The 12,263-nt window shown below is 36.8% G+C and overlaps 1 protein-coding gene across 7 annotated transcripts in view; it reads left to right on the top strand.

Annotated features, from left to right (window-relative positions):
- Nucleotides 1–12,263, top strand: part of UTRN (utrophin) — a 519,047-nt gene that overhangs the window by 173,454 nt on the left and 333,330 nt on the right. For all 7 annotated transcript variants that reach the window (XM_061207128.1, XM_061207126.1, XM_061207127.1 and 4 more), the window contains 4 exons: nucleotides 1,905–2,018; nucleotides 2,789–2,944; nucleotides 6,949–7,119; nucleotides 8,911–9,090. In XM_061207128.1, coding sequence (XP_061063111.1) covers nucleotides 1,905–2,018; nucleotides 2,789–2,944; nucleotides 6,949–7,119; nucleotides 8,911–9,090 — 621 coding nt within the window. The remainder of the gene's footprint in view (nucleotides 1–1,904; nucleotides 2,019–2,788; nucleotides 2,945–6,948; nucleotides 7,120–8,910; nucleotides 9,091–12,263) is intronic.

Below are 12,263 nucleotides of genomic sequence, written 5' to 3'. Positions count from 1 at the left end.
ACTAGGAATCAGCATGGATACCACTCATAAGCCTTGTCCGGACTCATTTCCTAAGTACTGCTTGCTTTTATTTATTTTTTGGAGGAGGGATACTAGATTATTAGATAATACAGATTCATAGTCTCACATTTCATGTGTGCTCATTTAGTTCAAATGATGCTGACAAACTATCATTTTGGGTAAGTCTTGATATCAGCAAAGTATTTGAGAAAATCTCTTATAACCTTATCGGAAGGAAGTGGAAAGCTACTTAGATGGTAGTATTATGTTGATTCCCATGTTTTGAAAACGAAGCTGAGACGTTTGTTGGTTAATGAATGAGATGGTGTCCTCATGGGGGAATGCTCAGGTAGGCACTGTAATTGGCCTTATTTTTCATCTGGAAAAAACCCCAAAACCCAACCCCCAAAAACCCAACAGAAAAAGGATAGCTCACTGTCAGATTTGCAGATAAGAGAAAGCTGGGAGGCACAGCTGATAAGAAAGTGGAGAGACTAAAAATTCAGATCATTCTGTTGGCTTTTTATTGTTGTAGTGTTAAGTAGTATCGTTAACATAACAAGGCAAAATTTAATATTTATAAATATCAAGTTCTGAATTTATTACAGAAGTCAATTAAACAGTATGGGATAGGGAAAATATACTTTTGAGGTAGTTGTGGGAATTTTGGAGTTTTAGCTAACCATAATATTATGAATAATATATATCTAAACAAATTTAAAAAAATGAAGGAAACAAAACCCAACTCTACAATAAGAAAAATAAAACTGAAAAAAAAATTTAGATGGCATTTTCTGAATGTAATATCCATACGTGAAATACCAGTTAGGTTCCGTCTTCGTCATTCATTGAAACATTTTAAGGATAAGAGTACTTGTTTCTCGGTGGCATATTTTAAGTACATTAAAAAGTTGATGTGATTTTCAGAGTGTGTTGATCACAGTGTTGAGTGCAGTATCTGGGTATCAGGTACTAGAGACATCATGGAAAGAATTGGGAGTGTTTAATCACTAAAAGACTAAGGGAAGACATAGTGGCTGCCTTCCAATCTGAAGGTTGTTTTTGAATAAGATAGTTAATTTATTTCCATTCCTAGGGAGGAATGAGAAGCAAATAATTGAGGAAAGTACAAGGAAACAAATTCAGCTCAATGCAAGGGAAAATAACAAATCAGACCAACCAATGATGGATGGGGGACATTGGAAAGAAATGACCATCACTTTACTCTAGTTTTGGAGCTAAGTTGGACCTAATCATTTGCATTCTTCAAGGTCCAGTTCCAATGTTACTACCTGTCTGAAGTCTCATTCTTTCTGCAAAATCTTCCCTTTCTCATTTCCCCCAGTACCACACACAGTAACTGGATAACAGTGGGTGCTTAGTAAATGTTGGATGAAAGAATGGAGCTGGGTAGTGGACCATACTGGGTTCTTAGATAACAAGGCATCCAACCGCAGAACTAAGAAAAATCTATTGTATTCCCTCCACTGTGCTATTTATTTACTCCTGCTTTGAGTAGCCAACTTAAGGAGAGAATTGTTCTAAATTATATGAGAATGAAAGATTTTAAGCTGATTATACCCAGAAAAGCATTTTTTACCTTTAATTTGAATTTTTAATCATAGATATTGCTCACGTTAAGAAAAATAACTTTGTTCACTGGAGAGTGTTTTGAAATTTTTAGAATGATCACCAAGATATCATCTCATGAGGATTTTAGGCAACAATGAAGAAAATAATTATTTTCAATGTTGGAAGTTTAAAAAAGAAAGAAAGAAAATAAATGAAAATGATGCTATCAGAGTTTTGAAAAGTTGCTTTTTTCCCAGTAGCAATAGATCTTGAGATGTAGTAGGTTGAATGCCACTGAGTAATATCCCCCTTTGTTATTGTGTTTGATTTAGGCTGATTCGAAAGTCATTGAGAAGTGGATGGATGGTGTGAAAGACTTCTTAATGAAAGAGCAGGCTGTCCAAGGAGATGCCGAAGGGCTACAAAGACAGCTTGACCAGTGCTCTGTGAGTTCTGCTGATCTAGGGAACCTGCTGTACTACATAACATTTTCTTCTTCTTCTTATTTGCTGCTCTTATTAAAATTGTAAGAATATGACATGACAATAAACCTAGATAAAATATCTTTCATCATAAACCTTTTTTTGACTTTATAGCTAGTCAACAAATGACTGATTTTTCATATTTCTGTTTTTGGCCATGGTTATAGAATTAAAAAAAATTTTATTTCATATTGGAGCATAGTTAATTAACAATGTTGTGTTAGTTTCAGGTGTACAGCAAAGCGATTCAGTTATACATATACATGTATCCTTTTTCGGATTAAATTTTGGGTGGGGAATATAAGAGCAATTTTAGTTCATTAGTAGCTGCTGTTTTATGTACGGTGACAGTCGTAGTGTCATAATTACCAATTGTATATCACTCTTATTGTGCCACATGGTGAGGCTTTAAGAAAAACATATTTTACAAATGAAGTTTGCCAGTAATACTTCTTGCATTTTATATTTGATGAAATCATTAAGCTTCTCTAAATTAATTAAAAGTACTATTCCCTGCTGAGAGTCAAGTATTTCCAATCTAATTTGGCAGATGGCTATATGAAACATCCAGGTGAAATGAATTTCTTAAGACAATATTTCTTAAGTAGTTAAAAGTCCTGACTCCCAAGCAGTCTGTTCTTAAAATATTTGCAGGGATACAGGCAGACAAACTGTAATAATGGCATCTACTTATATAGGCATGAACTCAACAAGGGCTTATGTTATGTTTTCAGGCATTTGTTAATGAAATAGAAACAATTGAATCATCTCTGAAAGACATGAAAGAAATAGAAGCTAACCTTCGAAGCTCTCCAGTTGCTGGAATCAAAACCTGGATGCAAACAAAACTAGCTGACTACCAAACACAACTGGAGAAATGTAGCAAAGAGGTGAGTTTTTAAACTTCACTGCCTGTGGTTTTCAAGAGGTAGATAGTGGCTTCTTTTGACAGAGTAAACTGATGTTATAGCCCATCCAGTTTGAAAAACTGTGGTCTAGAATAACTACAGCATGGGTGGCAGGTTGGGGCCAGAATTGGGTCATGTTTTTTTAATGAAGGGAGGGTACTATTGTACCTTTGGCCCCTGGGTGGGAATGAGCTTGACATATTCAATAAAGAACAGGAAAGTTGTTGTAGCTGGAATAGAATGAAGGAAGGAGTTAGCAGGTTGGAGAATTGGAAGATTTGAGGTCAGAAGGTAGGTAGAGATGGACTGTATATGGCCTTTGAAGCATAGATTTTGACTTTTATTTCAAGTATGATTTTACATAGAAGGCAGAGTGTTTTGAGCAAGGAATTAATACATGAAAGATCTTTTAAGATCACTCTGGCTTCCATGTGGATAATTTGCTCTGGGAAAGCAAGAATAAAAATGGGGAGAATACTTAAAGGTTATTGCAGTCTTGGAGAGAGAGGATGGCCCCTTGGACTAGGGAGATAGTGGTGGAAGTCATGAGAAATGTTGGGTTGCACTATATTTTGAAAATGGAGCTGGGAGTCTAGTAGTGGATTAGATATGTGATATGAGGAAAAGTGAATAGTTAACGACAGCTCAGGATTTTTGCAAAGCTTCCACTTTGTGTGAATTGTGGTGCTATTTACTGAAATGGTGAAGACTCAAGGAGAAGCTTTTGTGGGAGCAGGTGAAGTGATGCTTTCCATACTGGAAGGATTAAATTCAAGATTACAAGACATGCAAATGGGGTCTCTAGCACTTACCACTAGCCAAAGATGCTAAGAAGGAAAGGTCAGCCAGAGGGGAAATGCCAGGAGAGCATGAGGCCCCAGTGGCCAAGTGGAGAAAGCTTTTCACAGTGCTCAATGCTGAGGACTGCTGAGACTAATCAGAACTGGAAAGCAAGCTTTAGACTTGACAAGATGATCGCTTTTATGGACTTTGAGAAAAGTGGTTCCAGTGGAATGGTGGGAAAGAAAATCACATTGGAGAATGTTGAGGAGAGGAAAGCAAATGAAGTACTGGGGCAAGTGTAACCAACTTTGAGAATTTCTCTATTCAAGGGAGCCGAGAAATGGGGTCGGTGCTGGAAGGGACGTGGGGATCCAAAGAGCTGTTTTTGTAATTTTTAAAAATAAGGGGTATTACTGGAAGTTTGCATGCCGAAAAGGACTTCACTTAGAAAGAGAAAATGATGCAGAAGAGATTGAGAGAAGTTAATTGCTGAAGCAAAGTCTGTGATTAGGCAAGAGGGGATGAGGTCCCCCCTCTAAGTGAAAGAATTGCTATTAGGTAGTCCCTCTGTGGTAATGAAGGGAAGGCAACTATGTGTACAGTAGAAATATGACGTAGTTCTCTTCTGATTGCTTCTGTTTTGTTAGTGAAGTAATAGGGAGGATGCATACAGCTGAAGTGAGTGAGAAAGGGGTAAAAAACAAGAGGAGAAAATGTGAAATGCAGGAATACCCCACAGACAGTTGTATAGATAGTACATATCTCTTAATACAATGTTTTTTGTTTCATGTTTATACAGGAAAATTTTATGTTTGCATCCCCGAGTATTTTATTTTGTTTCCCCCCAAATTCCTTATTTTGAACAAGTTCAAATTTAAAGAAAAGTTGAAATAATGGTCGAGAGAACGGCCATAAGCCATTCCTAAATTTGCCAGTTGTTAATGTTTTACCACATTTGCCTTTTCTCTCTCTCCTCCCTCTCTCTTTACATACATACATACGCACACAGGCACACACACGCATACCTTTTTTTTTTTGTTATATATGTAGTTTTGATAGGAAGTCGAAAATATTATGACATTTCACTCCTAAATACTTCAGCATGCTTCTTCCATGAAGGAGGACAATCTTCTACGAAACTGCAGTATCATTGTCACACTTAAGAAAATACTTTCATAATATCATCTTATATTCTAGCCAAATTCAAACTCCTTTAAATGTGCTATAATTTGATGACATGTGCTTGAAGGAGCTGGGGTTTTTTAATTAATTAATTTATTTATTTATTTATGGCTGTGTTGGGTCTTCGTTTCTGTGCGAGGGCTTTCTCTAGTTGCGGCAAGCGGGGGCCACTCTTCATTGCGGTGCGCGGGCCTCTCACCATCGTGGCCTCTCTTGTTGCGGAGCACAGGCTCCAGACGCGCAGGCTCAGTAATTGTGGCTCTCGGGCCTAGTTGCTCCGCGGCATGTGGGATCCCCCCAGACCAGGGCCTGAACCCGTGTCCCCTGCATTAGCAGGCAGACTCCCAACCACTGCGCCAACAGGGAAGCCCGGAGCTGGGTTTTTTTTAGGAAGTAAATAAGGAAACTGGTTTGAAAGTGGCAGTGAGGATCAAGGAAGACAATAGCTAGATGGATAGATAGATAGATGCATAGGTACATATAGATATTTAGATCTGTGTATCTATTTATCTACATATATACATACATACACATATGACAACATAGAATTAATTGTGGATTATTATTGTTTCAAAGTATGGGAATAAATATATGGGAACTTTATAAGTGTCTTCAGCAAGGAGGCAGCCACCTGCTATGTAATTATCTAAAGCAGTTCTAGACTATTGTATATCACTGAGTAGTAAAAGGTTGAAGAAATTTTGGACAAACATAGTGTTGCCAAATTTTTACTTTTCTAAGAAAGGATAGACATATAAAATCAACAAATAAAAACAGTCTATTATATGCATGATATCGTGAAAGGAAAAACATCTTAATGCCAAAATGTAGAAAGTATATAATCTCAGATAATTAATGATAATTTTAAGCTTTTCTTTTTTTGAAAAGTTTGCTAGAGTGTCTTTATTTTTCTCACTTCTCTGTGGATCCATGAATAGTATATAACTGACTAGTGTTTGGAAACTACTAGTAAAAAGAATTTTGGGGAAGTGGGGCCCTGAAACCTGTATTTTTTTAAAAAGTTCACTAGGTTAAAGTGTTGATCAACAAGACTTGGGAAGCGGGGCTGTGTATATTGCTGGCAGTAGACTCTCTGAGTACCATGTGGGGCAGTGAAATCCAAGCTCCTATTTAGTGCCTGTCTATTTTTATGACTGTGATCCTGTTTGGAGAGTGGAACAGGAGGGCCACTAAGTATTCCCCCTTACTCTCGAGAGAGCCATCCTATTCCTGAACTGCCCTTTTGTCACCATCAGTTTCACAGCCAAGCAAGCCCTAGCAGGGTGACCACTACTGCGAGATTTCATTTGAGCAGGGGGTTGAATAGTGAAGTGAGCCCTGGATGATCTGTGTGGTATATCTTTTCCCACGGAAGTCAGTGTGTGGTTAGAGGGATCTTTCTGAAAGATATTTTTAGGCTTCTTAAAATAGTTTAAAAAGCTATTGAACCAGATTCAGACAAATACCTATTTTCTAATGTAACTTTTTTGTATCTGTGTGGAATATACAAGTACAGTAGATTATCAAAACCAAAATTTTGTAAAGCAGTGTTGTATCAACACCTTTGATAGCAATCTACTGTTCTCTGCTTTTAAAAAGTGCAGTCTTAATGAGGAATCCTGTGAAAAAGGAAAAAATGGACATTTTGGTTGCTTCAGGTTTTTTTTTTCCCATAAATAAGGTTAGAGTAGATTTCCTTGAAATACATGCTTTTGTGGATGTAGGTAAGAGTCCTTCAGTTGAGTATTACTCTGTCAACAGTTACGCATTTTCAGAAGTATAATAGATATTTCCAGATTAATGTCCAAAATGCGATACCGAATCCCAGTTGTAATTATTGTTTTCATTATTGCTTATATTCCACAGCATCAGCACAAAATGTATAAAGGGTTTCATCTGAATTTTAAATCTTAAGACTCTTTGTGGAAAGTTATTACTGTGTCTTTTGATATTAGAAACTAGAAGTTGACATTTAATGTGTCAGGATTTGTTTATTCGCGTGAATGGCTTTTCCTTCCTAGATTACTATTCAAAAAAATAGGTTGTCTGAAAGTCAGGAGAAAGTGGTGAACCTGAAAAAAGACTTGGCAGAGATGCAGGAATGGATGACCCAAGCAGAAGAAGACTACCTGGAGAGGGATTTTGAATACAAGTCACCAGAAGAGCTTGAGAGTGCTGTGGAGGAAATGGAGGTGAGGCTGGGACAGTCAGGGTCAAGAGGCTTTATAGCTCCCCTCCTCTCTTTAAAATCAATCAGTCAGTCAATCATCTGCCTAGCTGTAAGGCCTGATAATGTACGTATAATCTTTCATAGTAAGATTTCAAATTACAAAAAAAACAACAACAACAAAAAGGAGGGTCAGCTGCTACGATTTTTGTAGGGATAGGAAGTTGAGAGTCCACGTGTTAACTTGGCCCATGAGTTGAGTCTTGAGGGCCCCTGAGAAAATGTCTTACATTAGAACCTTGGTGAGCCACAGTGAATGACTCAAAATTTTTGTGGCATCAATTATATTCACAATGTTGTGCAACCATCACCACTATCTATTTCCAGAAATTTTCAGGAAGAATTATTTTTTGTAAAGAACAAGAGACACTTCCCAATTAGGTTGGGGTTTATCTTTATTTCACCAGCTGTATTCTTCCAGCTAATACATGGGGCACACATGAATACCAAAATTTTGCTGGAGCAGGTAAGAGGAGCATTAAGAATGTCGTCAAGGGATTTAATATCAGTTGGGTCCACAGGATGTATTTCCTGTAAACTTATATTTCTGTGTCAATAGTCTTGCACACTCTCTTTTTTTATATAATAAAATAACTGGACATCATTCCCACTTTTCCAACACTGCTTCAAGTGTCCTTCAGTGTCGAAGCCAAAGGAGATAGTGTCTTAAAAGCTACTTTTAAAAAAATAAGAGTTGCAACTTGCCTACAAGTATAACAAAAGCAAAAATCTGTGCAGATATTTTTTAAAAGGACTGTTTTTCACCAATGCATTATTGTATATGAGTCAAAGTAAATAAAAAGGACTTTTATTGTAATATTTTCACAGAAACACTTTTTTTTAGTGTAGCTTTCCTTGAAACTTTAAAAATATTCAGTATATAAGGTATTTTAAAGGTAGCCTACCATGTTAAGAACCATCTTATTTGCACTATTGACATTGTAGTTCTGTGGGGTTTTTTTGTTGTTTGTTTGTTTATTCTTGGTTTTTTTTTAAGGTCACTAGGAATGAGAATTAAAAAAAATGAGATTAAAACTCTTGATTGGGCAATATTTTATTTTTATTCTGCCAAACAACCATTAGAATTTTAAAAAAACCACTACACTTAATTATTTTATCCCAACCTAGAGAAATTTAAAACCATTAAGTAGTAAAGAAAGCTACAAAAGAAAGTGAAAGGCTGTTTTAGGTTGATTTTCCCGAGTATGAGACTTCATCAGGTACGGAAGGAGAGTCAGGCAGGAAGCTACTTTTAGATCAGATCTTCCCAGTATAACTTTGTCATCTTTGAAATGCTGTTAATTATCTGAAGGATAGGTATACTTATGTTACAGGAGAAAAAAAATATGTTTATATTATTTTTAAAGAATACTTCTACCATGGTGCACTTCCATTTTTGCTCGACTTCCAGTGATCAATTAAAATTAATTCACTTAATTCTTATTATGGACCCAGACTTTGAAAATACTTCCTGTCAGTAAACATAATTTGGGATAACTTAGGTGTTAACAGTGCTATTATTAAATGAAAATGTCTGCATGGGGACTGTGTACATTGGGGTATATAATGAGTGAAATTTTGTAGTTAGCATTCTTATTTCGCAAGCACTCTCTGTAGGGATTACATAATAATGTTCCGATTAGGTGGTTAGAATCATCTGGATGTTTTAATTTTGGCTTAGTTATTTTTTGAGAAAGAAAGAAATTGGTTCCTGAGACAGGGAGCCGGTTTTCAAGTTCATTCTGTCTTGGAACAGAGGGCGAAAGAGGATGTGCTGCAGAAGGAGGTGAGAGTGAAGATTCTCAAGGACAACATCAAGTTATTAGCTGCAAAAGTGCCCTCTGGTGGCCAGGAACTGACGTCTGCGCTGAATATTGTGCTGGAGAATTACCAACTTCTCTGTAATAGAATTCGCGGAAAGTGCCACACGCTGGAGGTATGGTGTTTTTTCACTGATGCATTTCTGAGATTCACACTCTGTAATGTACTGGTTTCTTCCATATCTTGGGGAAAAAACTCCATTTTCCTTTTCAAACACTAGATCATAACAGAAAAGTAGTTCTTTCATGATTGAGATAATAATAATAACAGTAGTAATTATTAGATAATAATTTAGGTAATAGGTTGATAAAAATGAAACAGAGAAAAGAAAACTGGAGATCAAGATCTGCCTTCAGTTAGTAGAAGTTTCTTGGAAAAGTAGTTTCTTAGCTTTAGACATTTATTACATGTGAAATCAAGGTTTTCATATTACAGATGATCTGTAGAGTCTGTTCCAGTCCTAAAATTCTAAGACATATACTGTGAGTACCTCCTTTTTTTTTTTTTTTTTTTGCCTGGTTAGTACACAGAGATGAATTGAGGTTTCTGTTTTAGAGTGGTGTCTAAAATTATAGGTTTTATTTAGAGTGAAAGAAAGACTAACTTGAATATGCTGGTATTTTGCTGGACTATTTCCCCTACCCTGGCCATAGGATTTAAGATGTAGATGATTCTATGAGTTGCTTTTTTTTAATAAAATTAAGTTTTTGATTGTTTGTTCTTACATTAGTGTGACATTTGTCACATCTTACTGAAAAGACTTAAGAAGCCCTTCAGTTTATAGCAATTTAAATTCAGTTCAACCTAAAACAAATGATTGCATTGTGATGAATCCTAAAATGGTAATCACAACTGCAGTATTTAAACTAAATTCACTCATTACTCACTTGTTCTGAATCTATAAAATAAGTGTAATTTGGATTAGTTAATAAGAAAGCTACAAGTCAACAAAGCCTCATTCTTTAATATTAAGATATTGGCTAACTTAAAACACCTGAGGTTACTCATTTGAGAATTTAACATTCTGTGAACATAATATGTAACATTATGTATGGCTAAATTATGTATGGCTAATCTTAAGTCCCAGTAGATGATCCTGGAATTGAATTCTACTACAGTCTTGTCCATATTTTCTTCTCTGCCCTAATCACCCATGATTTTGCTTTTTTTTGGTTTGTTTGTTTTCCTATTATTAGCCAAAGTAACTACTCACAATATGTTTAAATAACGGAGTCCCAAGGTTATCCCAAGCTAACAAGAGACCACCATGAATTCTGTGTCATTTCTTTGCACTGTCTTTATGACCCAGAGGTGACAGTTTGAGAATGAGGAATGAAATATTTCAAGGTTTTAGTATTGCTTGCAGAATTACTTTTAGAATTATTTTGGAATTAGTTTGAGAGAAGAAAAGGAAAAGTGTAAGAAAACAAAGTAGATAAAAGAGAAAAGATGACACCTTGATGCCTTTGAAAGGGGAAGTGATAAGAAGAAAAAAGATTTCACAATGGAAGCATTCTTAAAATTATGTGAGGGATTACCAAGAGATCTTGGGTAGAAACAGCCCAAATTTCTAAATTAGAGTAAGGATGCCTTTCTTCCAAAGAGTCCAACTTTATTACCTTGATTATTTCTAGATTCCTTTAAAATGTTTTAAATCATGAAATATTTGAAACTTATAGAAGAGTGCAGATGATATTACTAACACCCATATACATATCCCTCAGCTATAACTAATGTTACATTTTGCCATATTTTTCCAGATCTTCTTTTTTCAAATAAAATTAATTGGCATTACAGAACCCGTTCGCTTTTCCCCCATCTCATACCATCTCTTGATCCCTCTCTTAAAGTAATCATTATCTAGAAGGTGATGTGTAATCTTCCCAAACATGTTTTTATATTTTTAATATATACACTTATGTTTCAGTTATTAATTGCTGTGTAACAAACCTTGCCAAAATGTAATGGCTTACAAAAACAACCATTTATTATTTTCCATGATTCTGTGGGTTGATTTGGCTCAGCTGCATGGCCCTTCTGCTCCATGAGGTTTATGGATATTCCACTCAGGTCCACTCTCATCCACCAGGTCCCCTTCCACGTGGCCTCTCAGGTTCATGGCTTCTCTACAGCATGGCAGCTGGCTTTTAAGAGGGAGATAGCAGAAGCTGCCAGTTCCCTTAAAGGCTAGGTCTGCATGTTGACACAGCATCATCTCTGTAGGCTTCTTTTGCTCTAAGCAAGTCACAAGGCCAGCCCACATTCAGGGGAGGAGAAGACAACTTCACCACTTCATGGGAGTAGCTGTAATAAATTTGTGGCCATTGTTAATCCAGCATAGTTCACTCTCTGGTCATAAGTTAGTTACATTTCTTCCACATGCAAAATACTCTTACACTCTCCCAGGGACTCCTAAGGTCTTATCCAGTACAGCATCAAGCTCAAAATCCAGTATCATGCGATCTACATCAGGTGCAAACACAAATGTGGCTCCTCGGAACAGTTTTCTTCAGGTGCAGGTGTGTGGGTGTGGCACCTCTCGATCTGGCGACCCGGGCACTAAAAAGATAAGTTATCTGAACCTCATATACCCAACACAGTGGTGAGATCGGTACAGGAAAACCTCAGTGGACACTCCCATTCAAAAAAGTTGGGGCAGTGGAAGGTAAAGAGAGCAGGCACTGGTATTAGTGACTCTGAAATCTAATGCTAGTAGTTCTGAAATCTAGCCAGGCACATGTAGTCAGGGCTCCTACTCTGGGGCCAGGGACTGTTGCTTGATTAGGGGCCAGTGCTGCTTCTTGTGAGAGCTTCTCTGTAAGCCATCCCTTCCTTCCCATAAGAAATAGGGCTCTGCTTGCAGCTGAGTAGATTTCTCAGCCTGCTTTCTGCCTATAGAAATTTGGGGGACCAGACACCTGTTTTCCCTTTTAGTCTTAGCCAGGGGTTGGCAAATTACAGCCTGTGGGTCAAATCTGTTTTGTGGCCTGTTTCTGTATGGCCCAGGAGCTAAAAATTGTTTGTATATTTTTAATTTTTAAAGAGTTGTTAAAAACAAAGCAACACACACACATAGAAAAAATAAAGAAAAATCTGTGACAGAGACTGGATGTGGCCTGTAAAACCTAAAATATTTACTATCTGGCCTTTTATAGAAAAAATTGCTGACCCCTGACCTGGTAAGTATTCCTCATATGAGGTTGAATGCTACTAGAATGTGTCCTCTCTGAGTCAGTGGATCTGAAAGAGGACCAACCCAGTAGGCTCCATGCTGAACTCTGTCTTCTA

The sequence above is a fragment of the Eubalaena glacialis genome, chromosome 12, assembly GCF_028564815.1.
Source record: "Eubalaena glacialis isolate mEubGla1 chromosome 12, mEubGla1.1.hap2.+ XY, whole genome shotgun sequence".
NCBI lineage: Eukaryota > Metazoa > Chordata > Mammalia > Artiodactyla > Balaenidae > Eubalaena > Eubalaena glacialis.
Note: the sequence above shows the minus strand (reverse complement) of the source record. Positions and strands in the feature narration are given on the sequence as shown.